Below are 23,082 nucleotides of genomic sequence, written 5' to 3'. Positions count from 1 at the left end.
GGTAACTTTGTGTTGAGACACGTGTCTTAGTTATGTTCCTTGGATTTCAGCAAATTTGAATTCTAGGCCTGGTAGAGATAATGATGAATTGTATATTGCAGATGCTTAAAGGGAAGTTTTATCTCCAAATCATTGCTTCTCAGGCTGTATCAGAATTCTCCCTATATTCTGATTTATCTTTAAGAATTGTTGCTGTACCCTCCCCCACTCATGCTCCCTCAAAAAATTAAATAAAAGGCACCTGGGGGCTCAGTTCGTTAAGTGTCTGATTTCAGCTCAAGTCATGATCTCATGGTTCATGGGATTGAACCCCCTGTCAGGCTCCATGCTGGGTGTGGAGCCTGCTAACATTCTTTCTCTCCTTCTGCCCTTCCCCTGCACACGGGTGCAGTCGTTCTCTCTCTCTCAAAAAAAAAAAAAAAAAAAAAAAAAAAAAGGCCGTCTAGGTGACTCAGTTGGTTAAGCTTCCAACACTTGGTTTCGGGTCAAGTCTGATCTCACGGTCATTGAGATCAAGCCCTGCAAGGGACTCTGCGCTGGTAGCATGGAACCTACCTGGGATTCTGTCTCCCCTCTCTGCCCCTCCCCTGCTGATGCTCTCTCTCTCAAAATACACTTTATGGGGAAAAAAAAAAAAAAGATTGAAAAAAATTAACAAAAAATCCAAACCATTGCTGTATTACTAGTGGGGAATGTGGGTGAATAAATGAAGCCTTGGAGTCAAATGCTGTGTGGTCTGCCTTTGGCAAAATGTAAAGAACTCAATGACATGCATGTGTTGGAGATACCAGTTTCACTTCTGTCTTTGTTCTTGAAGGTGATGCAAATAGTATATTTTGTTTTGCTGTGTTCCTATGCCTGTCTTTGTCGTTGCAAATCCTCTTTTGGGTAAGGTGAGATATAAACAAATAGCCATAGGCAGTTTTTTTTTTCTTTTTTAGAAAGACTAAACAAAATATATTTACCTAGGAAGTTTAATAGCTCTATTTCAAGTGAACGTTGTTGTTTAGCATTCTTTGGGATTTTTCTTTTTGCTGAAGTATGTTTAAACCTGAATATTATATACTTTGAGCTACAAAAATTTGCAACATATTTAATACTAAGGTATATTTATTTATTTCAAAGGAAACGATGTGCGAAACTTTTTTTTTTTTTTTTTGGTTCAAAAGTTCTGAGTGATTTTTTTTTTCTCATTACTTTTTGCTTAAAATTGTTTCTGGGGTGCCTGGGTGGCTTAGTCAGTTAAGCAGCTGATTCTTGATTTCGGCCCAGGTCATGATCTCAAGGTTCGTGACTCTAAGCCCTACATCTGGCTCTTTGCTCACAGTGCTGAGTCGGCTTCGGATCCTCTGTCTCCTTCTCTCTGCTACTCCCCCATGCGTGCACGCGTGCGCTCTTTCTTTCACAAAAATAAATGTTAAAAAAATTGAAAACTAAAAATGTCTTTGGTACAGTAAATATTTTTTGAAAGTAAATGATTTCATAGAATGCTTATTATTACATTTTAATCCGAAGAAATATTTAAAATGATACATTCACTCAGATTTGTTAGTTTTATTATATGGTATAGCTATTTCTGTGCTCTAAATGTGCTAAAAGTTTATACTGAACCATCGTACTTGTTTTGTGTGTTTATTCTCTGCTCATTTGGGTTACAAATTTTATAGAGGACAGGTAACGCGGACTTCCACAAGAGAGTATAAAGTATTCTTAGTAGGTGAGTTTGTTAATTAGTAAATAGTAGGGATCATGCAGTCTGTTGTTGGGAAAACTTAACTTTTAAAAAAAATTTTTTTTAACATTTATTTATTTTTGAGAGAGAGAGTGGGGGAGGGCCACAGAGAGGGGAGACACAGAATCTGAAGCAGGCAGGGGCACCTGGGTGGCTCAGTCAGTTGAGCGTCCGACTTCGGCTCAGGTCGCGATCTCACTGTCAGTGAGTTCGAGCCCCGCGTCGGGCTCTGGGCTGATGGCTCAGAGCCTGGAGCCTGCTTCCATTCTGTGTCTCCCCCTCTCTCTGCCCCTCCCCCGTTCATGCTCTGTCTCTCTCTGTCTCAAAAATAAATAAAACGTTAAAAAAAAATTAAAAAATAAAAATAAAAAATAAAAAAAAGAATCTGAAGCAGGCTCCAGGCTCTGAGCTGTCAGCACAGAATCCCACACGGGCCTCAAACTCTGACCTGAGGCAAAGTCAGATGCTTAACTGACTGAACCACGCAGGCACCCTGAGAAACCTTAACTTTCTAAAGAAAAATATAAAACATTAGAATTTTTCTGTTGTTTCATCTGTAACTGTTGTTTTTAATTTGTTCAACTGAAATCTGAGTACATGTTTGCTTTGTTCTGTTTTAATGTTATGATGGTAATTCCAACTATTTTCTTTGTCTTTTTAGATATTCCTCTTCGTCAAGTTATAGCTGAGGAATGTGTTGCTTTTATGTTAAACTGGAGGGAAAATGAATACCTTACACTGCAAGTTCCCGCATTTCTGCTTCAGAGTAATCCATATGTAAAGGTAATTTGTGTTTAATCTAAAAGGATTATTAGGATGAGATCATTGTACCTGTTTCTTTAGATCTATACTAAGGGAACTTGTCCAGTTTCTATGATACAATGGAAGATGGGACAAATGTTTGTTGGTGTGTGGTTAAAAGTATAGTTTGAGATAATTTGGGTGCTTGGGTTTGCCCTCTGATATTTTTTTCAATATCCAGTAGTTCATGAGAATGCAAACAAAAATTAGTTAACGGACATTTTGGTATAACCGTAAGCTAGTGAGAGGTTAGTTCTCTTTTCTTGTTTTGATCAGTATAATCAAACTCTAGTGTTAACCTCTGGCATACATGGGTGTACCTGCATGTGAGGGGTGCACTTCCAGCTTTTTTCCATCTGAGCACCTGACCCTTCCTTAGAGCTTATTTCCTCCTCTCGATTTGTGCGTGGTCCTTGGTCATGTAAGTGTTTGTTAGTAATTACACCCAAATGAAAGAATCCATTTAGTGAATTGGTGGTGAGTTGTTTAGTCACCTTTCTTAATTATATCTCTCTTGTGCAACTGAAAATGTTTCTGGATGGAGAAAATAAAAACAGAAACTTGAATTTTCCCCTAAGACTATGTTTGTCATGTGTTAATATTATGTGTACCTGAACAAGCAGTGGACTTTTCTCCCTTTCTGGTCTTCAGTTAAAACAAAACAAAACAAACAAAAAACAAAAAAAAAAACATGTAGTGATTTAACATTTCTTTGTGTGTACGTTTGGTTTTTCAGATTTCTTTATTGCTTGTATGCTTTATGTTTATCTCCTCTTAACCTTTAGTACATAGTCTCTTCAGTCAATGGTTATCTGAGAACTCTTGCAAGACTCCCTGTTTTACATTTGTCTTGGTTATTTGTTTTTTCCTCCTAATTTCCTATATGTCCTTTAAAAAACTGAGATCATTTCATTTCAGCCCTTTGAAGATTTACTGATTTCTTTTGTGTTTTTACTCCTTTTTGTCTTCTCTATAATTGTTCACAAAATTTATCTCATAACTTGAATCATCCTTCTCTTTGGAATTTTAGACATTGGATTAGATCTGTTTTTTCACTGAATTTTCTGAAATGTGAGTTCTCCTATCTGGGATACTTGTCTGATTATGCCCAGTAGTCTTGGTCTTTGCTAAACCCTCAGATGAAAGAACCATTTCGTTCCAAGACAGTAGTTTCCACTTAGGATCGTAGCTTGTTGTTCAGCATTAGGACCGTACAGTAGCTTTTCTTTGCTTTTCTCAGCAATGAATTCTGTGGAGCTGTGCACCAGCAGGGCTGGGTGCGTGTTTCAGGGCCTGCAGTGTGGAAGGGTACGAGATACTGTGCTGGAAGTTGCCTGAACTTGGGCTGGGTTATGTCACTGCTTCCTGTAGCCCCCTGATCTTGCCCAAAAGGAGGAAGGATATGTGGTGACCTTGCTGAAGAGTCATTGAAGTATTTCATCATCTTATCTGGTTAGGGTTTATGTGTCCCCTTTCCTAGTTTGGTCCTGTGCTCCCTTGTTTATGTCAGGGAAAAAGGAATCAGAGAAAGAGGTCTAGAGTAAGGGATCGTGTTTTGGAAATGCTATAATTTGGAGCAATTTCCAAACTTGGAATTTGGCATGGAATACATATACATATGCATAGGGAAAAGTTTAGAAGGATGTTGACAGTTACCATCTCTGGATAGTGGAATAGTAGGTGGTTTTAATGTTTATTTTCCATTTTATTTTCTTACTTATTTGAATATTCTGTAATCACAAAAGGAAAGGGAAAAATCTTAAACATGTAGCTAAAATATGACCTTTTGAAATAACAGAACTGTATAGTCTCCCCTTTCGATCAGGATAGGAGGAAGTGTAGCTAGCGTATCGGAAAATGCACAGGATTTACGGAGCTCGGTGGTAATAGTAGTAATAGCATCAGATAAAGACCAAAGTTTGTAATGTAGCCTCCAAGGCCTTCTTCCTGTTTGCTCTCTCTTCCTCCTTGTCCTGCTGTTCTGTACTCGTGGTTCCACATTACTCACAGCTCTCTATGCAGGATACTTTCTCTACTTCTGCACTTGAGCGTGTGCTGTCAATCACTTAGCCGGGATGCCCTTCCCACTTTTGCCTGTTGGTGTGGTTTCTTGGAAGCTTAGCCTTATTTCTTTCTCTGCAAAGGAGTAAATCACTTTCTCCTTTGTTACCTTTGAACTGTGCTACTAAGTAGTCCTGCTACTTTTGGGGAGGCATATATTTTTGTTGCACTTACACTATGTAATAAGTTATTTTTCACTTGTCTTCTTATAGAACAGTGAGCTTCTTGAGGACAGTTACTTTTTATATTCTCAGTGCTTTATTTGATGTCCACACATAGTAGATGCTTAAGAATGTTTGTGGAATTCAGTTGACTTCAAGGGGCCTAAGGCTTTTTTCTTTCCTTTTCTTTTCTTTTTTTTAAAGTAATCTCTATACCCAGTGTGGGGCTCAAACTCAAGGACCCTGAGATCAAGTCATAGGTTTTTTTCTGAGCTGGCCAGATGCCCCTGGGGCCTAAAATGTCTGAAAATTCTTACTTTTAAGTAAATTAGTGCAGTGACCTCAACCAAGCATGTGATTCTTTTTTTTTTTTTTTTTTTTTAATTTTTTTTTTTTTCAACGTTTATTTATTTTTGGGACAGAGAGAGACAGAGCATGAACGGGGGAGGGGCAGAGAGAGAGGGAGACACAGAATCGGAAACAGGCTCCAGGCTCTGAGCCATCAGCCCAGAGCCCGACGCGGGGCTCGAACTCACGGACCGCGAGATCGTGACCTGGCTGAAGTCGGACGCTTAACCGACTGCGCCACCCAGGCGCCCCAAGCATGTGATTCTTAACAACAGAAAATGAATGGAGACAAGGAGCTACTCAAGCCCTGTATTGCACTACAGTAAATAGCTGCATATATGGTGGTCTTAGTTGATGGAGCAGACTTGTATTCAGTAGGCATGCAAGATGAAATGTTTTTTTTTTTTTTTAATTGTTTTTTTTTTTTTTTTTAATGTTTGTTTATTTTAGAGACAGAGAGAGCACCAATGGGGGAGGGGCAGAGAGAGCCGGAGACAGAATCTGAAGCAGACTGCAGCTCTGAGCTGTCAGCACAGAAAACACATTCCCATAGCACAGCTAGGGTTTTCACATTGTTTTTACTACCTTTAGGAAGCACGAGTGTTATAAATTTTCTTAGGTGTGATCATGGAGTTATGGTTACGCAGGAGAATCTTCTAGCCCTTAGAAGATACATAGTAAAGTCTTTAGGGATGAGGTGTGGTGTCTGCGGCTTATTAGTTAACAAAGAGCATATGTAGGTATATAAAGTAAATACAGTAGAATATTCACAGTAAGTCCAATATACAGATATTACTGAATTCTTCAAGTTTTCCATGTTTGTAATTTTTTATTATAAAAAATAGGGAAAAGTATCAGTTTTCATCTTTGTCATAATACTGCTGCCTCCTTAAAGAAGTTACCTGAGGTGATGGGGACCTCCTTATGAGTGTTTTCTAGGTCCAGTTAGGGATCTGGGCTTTCCTGATGGACTTGAAATGATCTTTGACGCTTCACTGTTGAAAAGAGCAATGATGTATAAGGGTTAATATGAACAAAGGATAGAGGGGTCCTCTTTTGCTTGAAATTACAGAGAGAAACACTGAATTTGACATAAGCCTGTTTTTTTCCTCTGCATTTTGGGCCTGTGTTTTCTCTGCCTTTTGCTTTTAGCCCTTCCACTCTTTTATTTGTGTGTTCTTCCAGCATTTTTGGTCCTTTTAAAGTCGCCTTTATTCAGATCATTCACTTTTAGTAAGCTGTCCTTCCTTCCTTCTTCCTCACATCAGTAACTCCATCTCCAATTGCTCCCATTTTTTTTAGAGAAAGGTGGTTCTACATCTTATTCCCTTATCCTGCCAACTTCAGTTTCCAGATTTCTCCCCTTATTTTTTCATTAAAAAAGAATTTTTTTAATTTATTTTTATTAAAAAAATTTTTTTTTACATTTATTTTTGAGAGAGAGCACAAGCGGGAAAGGGGCAGAGAGAGAATAAGACACAGAATCAGAAGTAGGCTCCAGACTCTGAGCTGTCAGCACAGAGCCTGACGTGGGGCTTGAACGCACAGACTGTGAGGTCATGACCCGAGCCCAAGTCAGATGCTTAACTGACTGAGCCACCCAGCTGCACCACCTCCCCCACCACAACTTTTTTTTAAATGATTATAGTGTGCGTAAAGTTAAAGCACTATTTTAATTGCACCTCTGGGCTTTTACCACAGTTAACATTGTGTGTGTATATATACTTCCCATTACATACACCACATATCCTGCCCCCTCCTAAGTGGGATCATACTATTTACTAGCTAGGTGCCCCTCCCACACACACTCTTAATAAATCACATACCTCTTTGCATTGTCTCAGTTTTGTTCTTATTAGACTATACTTGTTTTTGCCCTGATTAGACTTTTATTGAAGGAAACAGTGAGCTTTATAATATGGCAGAACCAGAGCATCCTCTTCCCCAGTCAGAATCCAGTCTGTTAGTGAACTCTAAATTCCTCCGTGGTTGGATGGAAGGTATAGCATAACATACGTGTTGGTATGTTTGGGCCACTATCCTTTCTTCAAGTGCACCTTAAAATAGAACTTACATGTATATTACAGATTATCTTTTGTGTATTTTCTGTTTTTCGTGTTACAGCTTGGACAGCTTTTAGCAGCTACATGCAAAGAACTGCCAGGCCCTAAAGAAAGTAGACGGACTGCTAAAGACCTTTGGGAAGTTGTTGTTCAGATCTGTAGTGTATCCAGTCAACACAAACGAGGAAATGATGGCAGAGTTAGTTTAATAAAGCAGAGGGAATCTACATTAGGTATAATGTATCGGTATGTTTCTGTCAGTTTATTTTTTGTACTCAGTTTGTACTGTTTCAAGAACATCTGCCATTATCCTTGTATATCCTAAAGATGGACAGTGTAAGAGTTCTCTGGTGCTGATCTCTGATGGACTAAGGCCACCTTTGGAAATACCTCTTATTTATATGTTATTTTAAGAGATTGTTAACCATTTAATATCTACTGGAGTTCAAAGTCGTTGATGTCTATGATTGCATAGTACTGAAGAAGTCACATGTGATTAAAACAGAAGAAATTGTATTAGGTTATTATGACAATAGAATGTTATACTCTTTCATACATGCAGAATTGGAGAGTTAGGTATAAACCTTCACCTATAATTTACTTTCTTTTTAATTTCTGATAGTAAATATGTACAAAATTTGTTTTTTGTAGGAGTGAACTACTTTCTTTTATCAAAAAATTACGGGTAAGTTTTATTAAAAGTTACCTAATTCTCATTTTTGTAAAATATGACTGAAAATATTGAGTGCTTAAATGCTGGTTGTTTAAGTGCTCTCTCTGTATGATGTGCTCATTATCTTCAGTGATCATTTCTGAAGATGGGATGGTCTAAATGGAGAGGTTTATTTTGCATTTATCTTAACATGTGTTAGTGAATAATTAGGTATTTTTTTTTTAAAGTTTGTTTTGAGAGAGACAGACTGCACGAGTGAGGGAGGGGCAGAGAGAGATGGAGACAGAATCCCAAGCATGCTCTGCACTGTGAGAGCAGAGCCTGACACGGGGCTCAAACTCATGAAACAGTGAGATCATGACCTGAGCTGAAACCAAGAGTCAGATGCTTGACTGAGGCACCCAGGTGTCCCAAAGGAGGTATTTTTTTAATTTTAAGGAAGTTTTCATAATAGGGCAGGATGTGTGAAGCCTAGCCTTAATTTTTGATGATAGGATTAATGTTACACTTATTTACTGACATAACCTAGATTCCATCCTTTAAGTATTATTTTAAGGAATAAAAATTTGATTTTTTTAGAGCTAGCTGGAAGTACTAATTGGAAAGAGATGTATTTACTCAATTTCAAAAGTCATTTGAGGAGTTGAGCACCATAAGCCAGTCACCTAAATATGCTAATTTTTGTGTAATTGTGTGCTGTGACTTCTTTCATGAGATTAAAAATAAAGTTGACCTGTAGTGTGCGCTTTAAACTAAAGCAGATGGTAGATTTCAAAAGTGAAAGAATCTTTTTTCAAATGTCTTTTTGAGAGAGTGAGTGCGTGTGCATGCTGGCTAAGTGGGGGAGAGGCAGAGAGGGAGACAGAATCTGAAGCAGGCTCTGTGCTGACAGCACAGAGCCTGATACAGGGCTCGAACTTCTGAACCGTGAGATCAAGACCTGAGCTGAAGTTGGACTTTTAACTGACTGAGCCACCCAGGCTCCCTAGAGTCTTTTGACAGGAAGTCTTTTGACTTTGTGGGGGGGGCACCTGGAGGGGCTCAGTTGGTTAAGCATTTAACTTTGGCTCAGGTTCTGGAGCCTACTTCCAGATTCTGTGTCTCCCCCTCTCTCTGCCCCACCGCCGCTCACACTGTCTCTCTCAAAAATAAACATTAAAAAAAAAAAAAATCCTTGGTATCCCTGAGGTTGACAGGAGGCATGTTAAATATATATAATATTTAATGATTCTGTATTTTCTTTCTCATAGGAACCTTTGGTTTTGACTATTATTTTATCACTCTTTGTGAAACTTCACAATGTTCGGGTCAGTATTTCATAATTTCATTTAAAAAATCTTCAAAAGAAATTTCCTTTAAAAAAAAAAATCAACTTAAAAATCACTTTTTTTTTTTTTTTTTTAGGAGGACATTGTGAATGATATTACAGCTGAACACATTTCTATTTGGCCATCCTCCATCCCGAAGTAAGAAGTATTATAGCTTGAATTTATTTTTTATGTATTTAGAGATCATCCTGATACGGATAATCTTGAATAATTTCACTAAAAGGCTGCAATCTGTAAGGATTCTACAGCCAACTTCATTTCTCTGTTGCAGTAATTATTTCTTAAAAATGAATAAGGCATAACTCTAAGAGCTAAGGTACACCAGCCTTAAGTTGAACAAAAGATCCCTAAGTGGTCCTGATGACTTGTCAGTGGGTAGAGTTAGAGCATCGAGGCAAAAACGATCTTCTGTTAGGGTTCCTTCATCTTATCTCTTTTATAAATATCTATTTGAAAAGGGCATCAATAAAAAAAGTTTATTTTGAAAGATAGTGTGCATGTGGGGGAGGGACAGAGAGCAGGGAGAATCCCAAGCAGGCTCTGTGCTGTCAGCACAGGTCAGTGTGGAGCCTGATTCAGTGTTGGTGAACTGTGAGGTCATGACTTGAGCCAAAACCAGGAGTCGGCTGTTTAACCCAGGCGTCCCGAAAATGACTTCTTTATAATTATTCTTTGTAGGTCTCTTCTAACACTGTGACTGTCAGAGGGTCCCAACCCCTTTTAGTTACTAAGAAGTTCTTGGATACTTTAAGAAATATTCCCTCTTTCTTTCATCTCCTGAAAAGCACAGTAATATGGGGAGAAGAAAACGTTCTTTTTCTGGAAGAAGAAACCATTTACATATTTCTTTTCCTACACATAGCAACTTCTCATTCAAGAGTCCCATTTCTTCCCTCCTAAAAGTTATTTTTCCTATCCTCCCTACCCCCAATTTTTTTTTTTTTTTTTACTTTGTGCCTGAAGGGCAGGACTAGGCCTTATTTTATTGCCCTTAGTGGCATCTTTGAAGAAGAAAAGATTTTAGTAGGTAGATAAGCAGGCAATAGAATGAGAGTAATTTGCTTTCATCTTAATCCTAGAGATTGAAAGCAGTTGTGCATCTCCTATAGAGGCTTGGAAGGTCAAAAGTGAGTGAGTGACCTCATATTGAGGCTTGGTTCCCAAAGGATCACCATGGTTCAGAAGCAAATGTGCATCCTAAATGACATTGTAACTGCAGATTTCTTTTTAAGATTTTATTTTTAAGTAATCTCTACACCCATGATGGGGCTCAAATTTACAAACGAGAAGAGTCACGTGCTCTACTGACAGGGCCAGCCAGGTTCTCTGACTGCAGGTTTTTCTGTAATATTTAGTATGTTACATAGCAGTCCCAAAAATCAGATAGAGATCCTTCTGCCTAACTGATGGTTGGTAGCATCTTTGGGGTGTTGCTTCTTTATCCCAATGGTTGATTTTCAGTGTGTGTTTATAAATGAGGCAAAAGAATAGTTTACCATAGAGGCCCTGAGCTAGATTGGTGGAGTTTGAGTCCCAGCCTCTTCTTCACTTACCTGGTATCAAACCCTGTATAAGTTGCTTTCTTTGCTAGTTTCCTCATTTATTAAATGGATATAAGAAGAGTATCTACCTCAGATTTGTGAGGATTAAATAAAATAGTACGTTTCCAAGGTAGGTGTTTATAAGGACTGGCTTGTAATAGGCTTAACTGTTACCTTCGTGATAAAGTTACTTTAATGTAAGTTGACACAGAGAAAATGTGACTAAATGTTTGAAAAGAAAAAGTATTTCTCTTGAGCACGAGTTTTTATTAACTCTAAGAATAGTGTGAGAATGGTATGGATTGAGTATTACTATGTTAAGATCAGTTGTTTGATATGTAGATCGAATTCTTGTTGACATTTTATAAATTTCTATAAAATCACAAACCAGTTTAACTCATTTAGCTGTAAGTGAATAATTGAGTATTTGCTAATCATACCACAGTTCTGTTCCTACTACACTGGGAACATTGGTGAATTATGGTTAGATCTAACTCTAGGGCAACAGGAGGATTTTGTCCAAGTTCACCTTGTAAGCGACAGAGCTAGGACTTGAACCTTTTATGTGTCTGAATCCAGAGCATACGTTCTCTACCTCTATGCCTTACTGCTTCCGGGAGATAGGCACTATGAGCTTTGTTTCTTGTGTGCTGGGCTGGCTTTTATCCTTACAGCTCCATCCTCTAATTCTGTATCACAGGACTTCCAGGTTTAACGAGGCTCACAGCGGCTGGCCCTGTTCCCTCCCCTCCTCTGCTTCTTTACAGGCACTTGAATGTACTCAAGTGGTACACTTGCCACAGGTAGCCCCCGACCCTGTGAGGGCCAAGTGAAGCCTCTAATCCAGGGGACTTTGTTATTCTCACTAGGAGTCATAAAGTGGACTCGAGGCTGCATAGTATTATTAGTATTCAGGCCCTTTAAGAGTGACATTTGGGGGGAAAAAAGGAAACAAAAATCAGATTTGTTTTCAACTTCTTATAAAAAGTGAAGCTTATCACACTTCATACTTCCTGGACTCAGCTGTTATAGTTTTAATAAACAGTACTTTTACTAATAATTGGCATTATATTTATGGTCACTTAAATTTTGGCTCTTTTTGTTTTTAATAAATGTGCATGGAATTTGAAGTTGCAAAATAGAGATTAATGTTCGTTGTCTTTTTTTTTTTTTTTTTTTAAGCCTCCAGTCAGTGGACTTCGAAGCTGTGGCAATCACAGTGAAAGAGCTAGTTCGGTATGCCCTCAGTATAAGTCCAAACAACCATTCCTGGTTAATTATTCAGGCAGACATTTATTTTGGTAAGTGAGATGTATGGTTCTTTTGCATTTTGTTTTTGTAGCACTTTTAGAAGTGAAAATAAATACATATTTTTCCTAATAGTTATTAAACTGGTCTTGTTTTTGATGTCTATTCTTCCTAGATACATTGCTATACATTCATTTTCTGTATTGTGCCTTTGGTTCAGATACTTCGAATTTTTATGTTGACTACGTTTTTTTTTTAAGTTTATTTATTTTGAGAGAGTGTGTATGTGTGTGAGTGGGGAAGGGGCAGGGCAGAGAGAGAGAGGGCAAGAGAGAATTCACGCAGGCTCCACACTCAGTGCAGAGCCCAACACGGGGCTTGTTTCCACGAACCATGAGATGATGACCTGAGCCAAAATAGTCGAATGCTCCACCGACTGAGCCACCTAGGTGCCCCTGATAATAGCCAATTTTAATGCTCATTTTCATCCTGACCCTCCAAAGAATTTGTTATCAAGATCTTAATATCTATGTTTAAAATAGATTTACTGATTCTAAACTACGTCAGAAAATTCAGGTATGTTTCTAGTATGGGCATTTGGGAAACAAATACCTCCAGTACTAAGTTTGACAAGAAATCTGTGCTAAATTTTTGGCTCATCAGTTTTAGAAAGCAAGGAATATATTACTTCTTTTAAAGTAGTTTTTTTTTTTTTTTTTTTTTTTTTTAAATTTTTTTTTTTTTTCAACGTTTATTTATTTTTGGGACAGAGAGAGAGCATGAACGGGGGAGGGTCAGAGAGAGAGGGAGACACAGAATCGGAAACAGGCTCCAGGCTCTGAGCCATCAGCCCAGAGCCCGACGCGGGGCTCGAACTCACGGACCGCGAGATCATGACCTGGCTGAAGTCGGACGCTTAACCGACTGCGCCACCCAGGCGCCCCTCTTTTAAAGTAGTTTTAAAAAATGTGGTTTTTCTGTGTTGTCCCAGATAAGTGTTATCCCTAGCCCTGTGGTTTGAAGCTGCTTTTGTCAACTCATGAAGTAATCATACCCTGCTCTTCACAAAAGAGCCCATGTTTGTCTTTCCGGCCGTTATGTCTAATGTTAGGTCATTCTCTATTATTTTCTGCTTCAGCAACAAACCAGTATTCGGCAGCTCTTCACTATTACCTACAGGCAGGAGCCGTGTGTTCTGATTTCTTCAATAAGGCTGTGCCTCCTGATGTTTATACAGACCAGGTAAGTTGTCTCATGGGCTCTCTTTCTTGTCTACCTTTACATGTTCCTTTTTCCCAGGCCCCTTTTGGGTGAGCTGATTCATTTCCATATATGTGGTAAATTGAATGCTCTAGACCTGATTGCTCTCCATATTTCCAGTGCCCATAGATCATTGCTGCTTTGATTTCTCAAAACACCTAAAACTCAACCTGTCCAAAACTGATTTCAGCATTTTACTTTACAGTCTCCCTCCTGATGCCCTTTTCTCACATACATGAAAACACACACACACACACACGCCAAAATACCAAACGCCTTGTTCAGCCATTTAAGTTGACCAAGCCCAAATCCTCAGTATCCTCTTTTCTTTATTGATGGCTCCCACTGAAATCCATTCAGCCTTTAAGACATAGTGATTCTATCTCCTAAATCTCAAATTTATTTCATTTTCTTTTATACGTGTCGCTCTTTCCTGTTTTATGCCATCAATATCAGAATCTATTAAATGGTAGATTATAATACGTGGCTTTTAAATTAGATCTTAAATATTTTAGTAATGTGTTACTTTTAATTAAAAATTCTATTTTTCAGTGCATTTTTAGATTCACAGCAAAATTGAGCAAAAAGCAGAGTTTTCTATACCTGTTGTTCCCACATACACACGATTTTCGCCACTGTTGCCATTCCACATCAGAGCAGTACATTGGTTACAACTGGTGTTAACTAGTTTTTGAAAATAATCAGGATTTGTTTTTGTAGGTAATAAAACGAATGATAAAATGCTGTTCTTTGCTGAATTGCCACACACAGGTTAGTTTATGATATGTTGGTTTATTTTCATGTATATTGGAATTTGCAGTAAATATAAAGCATTGGACTGGGAAATCACCTTTATTTTCTTTACCATAATTGCTTAAGTTTACGGTATTTAAGAATTTGGCATATTAAATATTTTTTTTTTTAGTTTTTTAATTTATTTTGAGAGAGAAGCAGTGTGAATAGGGGAGGGGCAGAGAGAATCCCAAGCCGCCTCCACACTGTCAGCCCAGAGCCCAGTGTGGGGCTCAAATTTATGAAACCATGAGATCATGACCAGAGAGCCAAAACCAAGAGTCGGATGCTTAACCAACAGAGCCACCCAGGCACCCCTTAATTTTTTTTTTCTAGGAAATTTTAACTAAAATGAAAGTATGAATTAGAAAACATTGGTCTTAGAACCTTCTAAATGGAAAAGAAGCATTTTTAAGGTGTGTGGGTTTTTTGTTTTTTTTTTTAATATTTAAGAGTCGATATGCATGTGAGTCACTAGGGAAATACAAATCAGCACCACATGAGGTACCACTTCACACTTGATGGAATGGCTGTAATTGAAAGACAGGCGCCTTGGTGGCTCAGTCAGTTAAGTATCCAACTCTTGATCTCAGCTCACGTCATGATATCATGGCTCGTGGGTTCAAGCCCCATGTCGCGCTCTGTGCTGATGGCACAGAGCCGGCTTGGGATTCTGTCTCTCCCTCTGCCCCTCCCCCACTCGTGCAGCCACGCTCTCTCTCTCTCTGAAGATAAACTTAAAAAAAAATAGTAACTAGTATTGGTGAAGGTGTGGAGAAATTGTAACCTTCATACGTTGCTGGTAGGAATATAAAATGGCATGACCTGCCAAACAATTTGGCAGTTCCTCAAAAATTTAAGCATAAAATTACCATGTGACCTAGACCTAACAGTTCCATCCCTAGGTTTGTAACCAAGAAAATTGAAAACATGTCCACAGAAAAATTTGCACACGAATGTTCACAGTAGCGTTACTCATCTTAGCCAAAAAGTTGAAATAACCCAGATGTCCATCAGTTGAGGAATGGATAAATAAAATTTGGTAGATCCTACGGTGGAATATTATTTAGCCAGAGAAACAAATGAAGTGCCGATACATGCTACAACAGGGGTGAATCTTGGAAGTATTAGGTTGAGTGGAAAAAAGCCAGAGACACATGGCCTTGTTATTATGATTTCATTCATATGAAATGTCCAGAATAGGCAACTCTATAATCAGAATGTAGATTAGCAGAGACTGAGGGTGGAGAAATGGACTAGCTGTGACAGGTCTGATTGCAGGTTCTGTATGTCCTTGAAAGGCATTATGTAATACTTTTGTTGCGCAGTTTTCCATTCCTTTTAGTTTTTTGAATGGGCTTTTAAAATGAACAAAGCTCTAAAAATTTATGATTTAGATCATTGATTTAAAAATTGGGCAGACAGGGGCACCTGGGTAGCTCAGTCGGTTAAGCATCTGACTTTGACTCAGGTCGTGATCTCCTGGTGTGTGAGTTCAAGCCCTGTGTCAGGCTCTGTGCTGACAGCTCAGAGCGTGAAGCCTGCTTCAGATTCTGTGTCTCCCTTTCTCTTTGCTCCTTCCCCACTTGCAGTCTGTCTCTTTCCTCTCAAAAATAAACATTAAAAAAATTTTTTTTAAATGGGCAGATGCGTATGTAAAGGTTTTTGCAGTTAAAATTAGATGGGATCCATGGGGCGCCTGGGTGGCGCAGTCGGTTAGGCGTCCGACTTCAGCCAGGTCACGATCTCGCGGTCCGTGAGTTCGAGCCCCGCATCAGGCTCTGGGCTGATGGCTCAGAGCCTGGAGCCTGTTTCCGATTCTGTGTCTCCCTCTCTCTCTGCCCCTCCCCCGTTCATGCTCTGTCTCTCTCTGTCCCAAAAATGAATAAACGTTGAAAAAAAAAAAATTTAAAAAAAAAATTAAAAAAAAAAAAAAATTAGATGGGATCCATAATTATGAGCTGATCTATTCAGTATGATCTGCAAGCCCTCTTTAGTGTGTTCTTGATGTAAGAATCATTAAAAATTGCCCTTCCCAGGGGCACTCAGTCAAAAGAGCCAAACCCATGCTGGGTGTACAGATTACTAAGAGAATTAAATAAACTTAAAAAAAAAAAAAAAAAATTAGGCCTCCCAAACCAGGAGAGTCCTTGTTGACGCTGGTTACGTTAAATCATTTTCTTTGTTTATGTAGGTGGCAATTTTATGTCAGTTCCTCAGAGAAATTGACTACAAAACAGCCTTTAAATCATTGCAGGAACAAAACAGGTATGAATGATTTTTAAAATAAAATGAAGTTGAAATTTTTCTGCTTAATAAAGAGGAAGTAACTAAAATCTGTTTTTCAGTCATGATGCTATGGACTCCTACTATGACTACATATGGGACGTTACCATTTTGGAATACTTGACCTGTATCCTTCTGTCAACATATGTGATATTAGGACAGTTCACTTCTGTAAATTAAAAAAGAACTGTAAATAAACAGTTGAGATTTTGTCATGGTATTTAATAATATCAGATTTATTCTTAACTGATTTGTTTAGATCTTCATCATAAAAGAGGAGAAACTGATAAAAGACAAATTGCGGTAAGTTATTTTATGCCTTTCTTCAGTAATACACTTAATTTCCCTGATTGTAAACCGTCGTTAAGATTTGGACCCCCCACCCCCGCAAAAAAGATTTTGTATGCCTAGTTACTGTCAGAGTTTGGTTATCAGTGTTTACTTTTTAACAGACCTATTTTCATCTAGAGCTCTATCTCTCTTTTATTTTAAAATATTGGATCATGTCCTCTTTCTGCTCCAAACCTTTGAATGGTTTCCTATCTCCTATAATCTCAAAGTCTTTATAATAGCTTACAAGCCTGCATATGACCTGTAGCTGTCCATTCGACTTTCTTGCTAACTTTTGCTACGCTATTAGCCCTACTGTTCTTTGAACATGCTGAAAACATTCACCACCTGAAGGGCCTTTGAAATTTTATTTTCCATAAACATTCTTTAACTTCCCTCAGGTCTCCTGGAATGTCATCTTAGTCTTCCACTCAGGTCATGATCTGGCAGTTCATGGGTTTGAGCCCCACGTTGGGCTCTGTGCTGATAGCTCAGAGTCTGGAACCTGCTTCAGATTCTGTGTCTCCCTCTCTCTCTCTCTGTCCCTCCCCTGCTCATGCTCGCTCGCTCTCTCAAAAATAAACAAATGTTTAAAAAGAAGAAATTAAAAAAAAAAAGTCATCTTAGTGATCATTTCCTGACCATCTTATAAAATAGCCATGTCTTTCTCTACCCTTTTTCCTCCAACACTCTTTTTCTCATTTTCCTTTTGAAAATGTCCTCCATTATACTTCTGATTTACATCTGACATACTATATATTTGCTAATTTATTGGCTGTTTCCCCACCAAAAACTTGGCTTTGTCATAGCTGATACCTAGAATGGTGCCTGGCACATTATAGATGCTTAGTAGTTATTGATAGATGAGTTATCTGTTTTTAAGTTTGACTTATAAGCCAAAGTATTCTAAAATTTTTTAGTGTTTATTTAGAGAGAGAGGGAGAGAAAGAATACCAAGCAGGCTCCACACTGTCAGCGCAGAGCCCAACACGGGGCTCAAACTCACAAACCGTAAGATCATGACCTGAGCCGAAATCAAGAGTCAGGTGCTTAATGGACTGAGCCACCCAGGCGCCCCAAAGCATTATAAATTTATGGCCATTTTTACTTGACTAATACTTGCTGCATCAGTATCACCACAGATAATTTTTCTTGTTGGCTTTCGCTCATACTAACAAAATTATGTGCTACTGTATATCTTTTAAAGCTTTCTGCATGGACTAAGTTGTATGGGCATTATTTGGAGGGGGAAAATAATAGTATGTTTTTTAAAAATCAAAAGGAAAAAACATGAAGCCAGCCTGCTTGATTGGAGGCAAGTCATTCTCCATTTCCAGCTTATCCACAGCTGGTAGGCATACTGAAGTTGTCACGTCTCCAGTGCTATTTCCAGACCGTCTCTACTTGTATCATTTTAAGCCCTTTCTCCTTAAAAGTTTACACTTGTCTCTTTAGTAGGTCATCTAACCAAGCTACTGGTTATTCCTCCACATGCATCAAAATATACATGATTATTTACCCAACATCCTTATCCATAGCTTTCCAAGTTTGATTGTTACCTTTACTTAGCATCAGCCACCCACACCCGTAGCCGTGTCTTATTGTCAGAATTGTTCTACCTAAGAATCATCTGCCGGTAATTTATCCTTCTCTTACTTCCTGGCTCCCATGTTCCTCATGATCAGTGAGATATTCAGGTTTGTGACCAATTTTTCCCCAGTCTGTCAGCCCCTTCCCAGCTTCCCTTCCTTCCCTACTCACTTTGAATATGGCAAATACCTATGTGTACACTATCAAGAGGTGCTGATTCCGCTGGTCTGAGATAAGGTCTTGGAATCCAAATTTTAAGTTTCCCAGCTAGTTCTGATTATGACAAACCAGGTTTGGGAACCCCTGCTTATCTATGACTGACTGTCAAAACTACCCTTTGGTCAATATTTTCAGCATTTTGGGGCACCTGGCTGGCTCAGTTGGAGTGTGCTAATCTTGGGGTCGTGGGTTCGAGCCCCACATTGGGTGTAGAGATTACTTAAGTAAAATGTGAAAAAAAATGTATATTCAGCATCTTTGCATTTTTGTCTTTCACTTCACCTGGAAAAATTCCAACCCTGAATCGGTTCAAAAATTTTGCTTCTTTCCCCGAGCCACTGAGTTTGGTTGGAAAAACTCCTGCCACCATATAAACTGTGGTGCCATTACCAAACCATGGTCTCAGAGCTTAGCTGGCTCCTTATCTCTTTTGTGTTATGGGGCAGCAGTCAGTGGTCTGCTTTCTTTTCAGGGGCTATTTTAGACATTCCCTGTGTTCAGCCCCCTCTCCTTTCTCCCTGTTCCGTACTTCCTTGCCTGTGTTTGGAATAGACCAGAAAAGACTATCAGCTCCTGTCCACATGGAGTTGTAGTTTTGGGAATTGTGGCCTTATAAGTACCAGCTTCAAATCCCTCCTTAAAATTCTACCTCTGTGCTCATTGTTAAGTGTACTCTTAGTAGGAGGTTATGTTACTCTTTTTTTTTTTTAAGGAAATTAAGGGAGGAAAGGGTATTTGGTTTTTTAAGTTACTTTAATTCAACTTAGTTAACATACAATGTAATATTATCTTCAGGTGTATAATGAACTCATCACAGTAAGTGCACTCCTTAATCCCCATCTTTTTTACTCATCCCTCACCCACCTTTCCTCTGGGAGCCATCAGTTTGCTATAATTAAGAGTCTGTGTCTTGGTTTGCCTGTCTCTCTTTTCCCTGTTTTCTCTCTGATCATTTGTTTTGTATCTTAAATTTCACATGTGAGGTATTTCGTGTGGTATTTATCTTTGATTTATTTCACTAAGCATATTACTCTCTAGCTGCATCCACATCATTGCAAATGGCAAGATTTCATTCTTTATGGCTAATATTCCATTGTATTATACATATATATATATACACACACATGTATACACATATGTATATGTATATACACATACACATACATACATACACACACACATATGCACACATACTACATCATCTTTATCCATTCATCAGTCAGTGGACACTGGGCTGTTTCCTTAGTTGGGCTATTATAGATAATGCTGCTATAAACCTAAACATAGAGGTACGTATATTTTTTCCCCCAAATTTTTATTTGAATTCTAATTAACATACATGCAATATTGGTTTCAAGGGTAGAATTCAGTGATTCATCACTTACATACAACACCCAGCAAGGCTCTCCTTAATACCCATCACCCCTCTAGCCCACCCCCCACCCACCTCCCTCCAGCAAACCTTAGTTTGTTCTCTATTGTTAAGAGTCTCTTATGGTTGGGGTGCCTGGATGGCTTAGTTCGTTAAGCACCTGCCTCTTGATTTTGGCTCAAGTCATGATCTTGCAGCTCATGAGATTGAGCCCTACATCAGACTCTGCGCGGACAGTGTTGAGCCTGCTTGGGATTCTCTCTTTTGCTCTCTCTGCCCCTCCCCACCCCCACCCCCCAATAAACTTAAAAAAAAGAGAGTCTCTTATGGTTTCCCTCTTTTTTTCTTCCCCTCCCTTATATTCATCTGTTTTTCTTAAATTCCACATATGAGTGAAATCCTGTTGCATTTTTCCTCTGATTTCACTTAGCATAATACAGTTTAGCTCTGTGTCGTTGCAAATAGCAAGATTTCATTCTTTTTGATGGCTGATTATTCCATTGTACGTATATATGTATATCTGTGTGTGTGTATGTATATATATGTATGTATGTGTGTGTGTGTGTGTGCGCGCACGTGCACGTGTATACACACACACACACAGACACCATTATCTTTGTCCATTAGTCAATGGACATTTGGGCCCTCTCCATAGTTTGACTATTGTTGGTAATGTTACTCCTTGGATGAAGGCAAGTTTTTAGGCTTTTGATTCAACCTGTTCAGTGACCTTTAATTAGTTGTCTCCTCTCCTGTATTGTCAGCCTCTCCCATAGCTTATAAACTATTTCATCCTTGACTGTACCTCTACTTCCCTTGTCCCTTCTGTGCCCAGTTCTGTGAAGCTCTCGACCCATTGTAATTTGACTTCTGCTCTTATCACTCTTAACCGTTCTCTCAAGGATCACCAATATCAAAGTCAGTGGATGCTTTTCAGTCTTTATTGTGTTGACATCTCACTTCTTAAAATTCTTCATTCCTTTGGCTTCCCTGACATTTTCTCTCAATTTTTTTCACTGACTCTTCTGCCTTTTCTTCTGTCCTTTTCTTCATGAGCATCTCCCTCTGTCTCCCCCTTAATCTTGGTTTCCTCAGAGTTTAGTCCTTTGGTTATTTTCAGATTGCCCTACATTCTCCCTAGGTAGTCTCATCCACTCATGGGTTTAACTACTACCCACAGTGTACATTATTTCTCTCAAATCTCTGGCTCCAATTCCAACTTCTGTCTTATAGCCAGTCATCTTTGTGTTATTTTATCTGTTGGAAATCATTCTTTAGTCATATACCCTATGACTAGGTTTTTCCACATGCACTCCTTCATGTTGAAATGGTGTTGACGGTTAGTCTTTGTTGTTTAAAGAAGTTATAATAGGGTTTCTTTTTAAAAAATACATGATTTATTTGAGAGAGAATCCCCATAGGCTCCACATTGTCAGCGTGGAGCCCCAGGTGGGGTTGGAACTCCTGAACTGTGAGATAATGACCTGACACCAGGAGTTGGATACTTAACCATCTGAGCAATCCAGGCACCCCTGGGCTTCTTTCTTTTTTTATCTAAAGATGTAGATTGCCTTTTAATCTAAAGGTAATTCTAAGATCCTAAAATACATTCTAACAAAATGCTCTTTGGCAGATTATACTATAGATTTTTAGTAGGCTGAGGTATTCTAATTATGAAAGAAATGAACCGCTTTATATAGGCTATCATAATGCTGAGCAACTACCTATTTTTGCATATTAAAAAAGTAAAGCCTTTCCTGAAACATGAATTTTGATTTTTCAAACTATTTTGTAGGAGCCGTAATTAACTGTAAAAATGTGTTGGATGATATGTAGAGCTTATTTGCTGGTATTTTTAGTCAAATAAACTTATATGAATTAACGTTCCTGTAGATAGTCTTTTCTTATCCACAGGGGATATGTTGTAAGACCCAGGTGGATGCCTGAAACCATAGGGAGTACTGAACCCTATATATAGATATTTATGTAATAAATTATTTAAAATATTGTTACAAATGTTACAAATATTATTACAAATATTAAAATATTGTACTCCCTCTTCTTGGGATGATGTGAGGTGAATGATGTAGACATTGTGGTAAAGCATTAGATTACTTTTGACTCTGAGACCTTTTAGGAGGAGGATCATCTTCTGGACCATGCTGGACTTCAGATAAGGGGGAACCTACTGTAATTCCATGAACAGTGGCTAGGCATTTGATCTTTAAGAGTGGCTCTGAGTCTGTCTTTGTTAATTTCTTCTACACCTCCCATCATTTACAGTTGACTTTGTTAGCATGTAGGTAGTTTTGTATTATGTATACTAGCAAGACTTTGTTTTTGACCACACCTGTAATAACATCACCTTTCTGTTTTGGAAGATCAAAGCCATCGGTCAGACAGAATTGAACGCAAGCAACCCAGAAGAAGTGTTACAGCTGGCAGCGCAGAGAAGGAAAAAAAAGTTTCTCCAAGCAATGGCAAAACTTTACTTTTAAACAGTTAGTTAAAATTTTTTAATTTTTATTTTTTAAACAATGGGCTAAAAATAAACAGTATTAGATTATATAATACATATTTACACATTTAGTGGTGTTTTCTTTTCAGACAAAATACTGAAACAATTTAAAAACAAAAACTGTACAGAAGACTTCATACCATAACCACAGCTTAAATTTATAATTTCTTCAAAAGAAGAGATTCATGTATCCAGTAAGAGAATAAACTAGCAATCTGGTATGCTTTGTTTTCTAACTAGACCCACTTTTGAGGTTGAAATTTCATTAAAAACAAACTAAAATATGTAGAAGTAGTCTATACACAGCAAGTTCTTATGTCAGAGTTTTGTTTTTAATAAATAATCTAGGAGTCAGTATACATTTACTACTTTTTCTGCCTTATGAAAACAGAAGTTTAGGCCAAGTGTTAAGCTTTATCACTTTGTCCTTAACTCAGTGTAGGAATTTAAAAACGACCTTAACAGTTTTGCAAACATAAATAAAGTCTTAGTCACACTAAATTAAGAAAAAATCCTTAGGGATGTCTTGGAGTTAGTAAAGTGACTTTCTCATATAAATAGGTTGAAAGCGTACTTTTTCACTTAAATTGTGATGTACAAAAAGTCATTATAAAGCAACCTCTGTGTCAAAGCCCAAAGTAGGAGCTACACATTTATCTTGTTTAAAATTTCTTTGGTATTCCCCCTGTTTAGACCACAGTTTAAACACCATGTTCATTTAAGCCTTACTGGTTAAAAAATGTTATGGCAAGGCAGATG

General features: G+C 38.2%; 1 protein-coding gene across 3 annotated transcripts in view; it reads left to right on the top strand.

Annotated features, from left to right (window-relative positions):
- Window positions 1-22,382, top strand: part of INTS8 (integrator complex subunit 8) — a 55,031-nt gene extending 32,649 nt beyond the window's left edge. For all 3 annotated transcript variants that reach the window (XM_045454185.1, XM_045454183.1, XM_045454184.1), the window contains 12 exons: window positions 2,394-2,515; window positions 7,228-7,412; window positions 7,818-7,851; window positions 9,090-9,146; window positions 9,244-9,305; window positions 11,891-12,009; window positions 13,095-13,198; window positions 13,937-13,987; window positions 16,203-16,276; window positions 16,357-16,421; window positions 16,554-16,597; window positions 22,187-22,382. In XM_045454185.1, the coding sequence (XP_045310141.1) occupies window positions 2,394-2,515; window positions 7,228-7,412; window positions 7,818-7,851; window positions 9,090-9,146; window positions 9,244-9,305; window positions 11,891-12,009; window positions 13,095-13,198; window positions 13,937-13,987; window positions 16,203-16,276; window positions 16,357-16,421; window positions 16,554-16,597; window positions 22,187-22,303 (1,034 nt within the window). In that variant the 3' untranslated portion in view covers window positions 22,304-22,382. The remainder of the gene's footprint in view (window positions 1-2,393; window positions 2,516-7,227; window positions 7,413-7,817; window positions 7,852-9,089; window positions 9,147-9,243; window positions 9,306-11,890; window positions 12,010-13,094; window positions 13,199-13,936; window positions 13,988-16,202; window positions 16,277-16,356; window positions 16,422-16,553; window positions 16,598-22,186) is intronic.
- Window positions 22,383-23,082: the final 700 nt, after the last annotated feature.

This window comes from Leopardus geoffroyi, chromosome C3, assembly GCF_018350155.1.
Source record: "Leopardus geoffroyi isolate Oge1 chromosome C3, O.geoffroyi_Oge1_pat1.0, whole genome shotgun sequence".
Classification (NCBI taxonomy): Eukaryota; Metazoa; Chordata; class Mammalia; order Carnivora; family Felidae; genus Leopardus; species Leopardus geoffroyi.
This window is presented reverse-complemented; position numbering and strand designations above follow the sequence as displayed.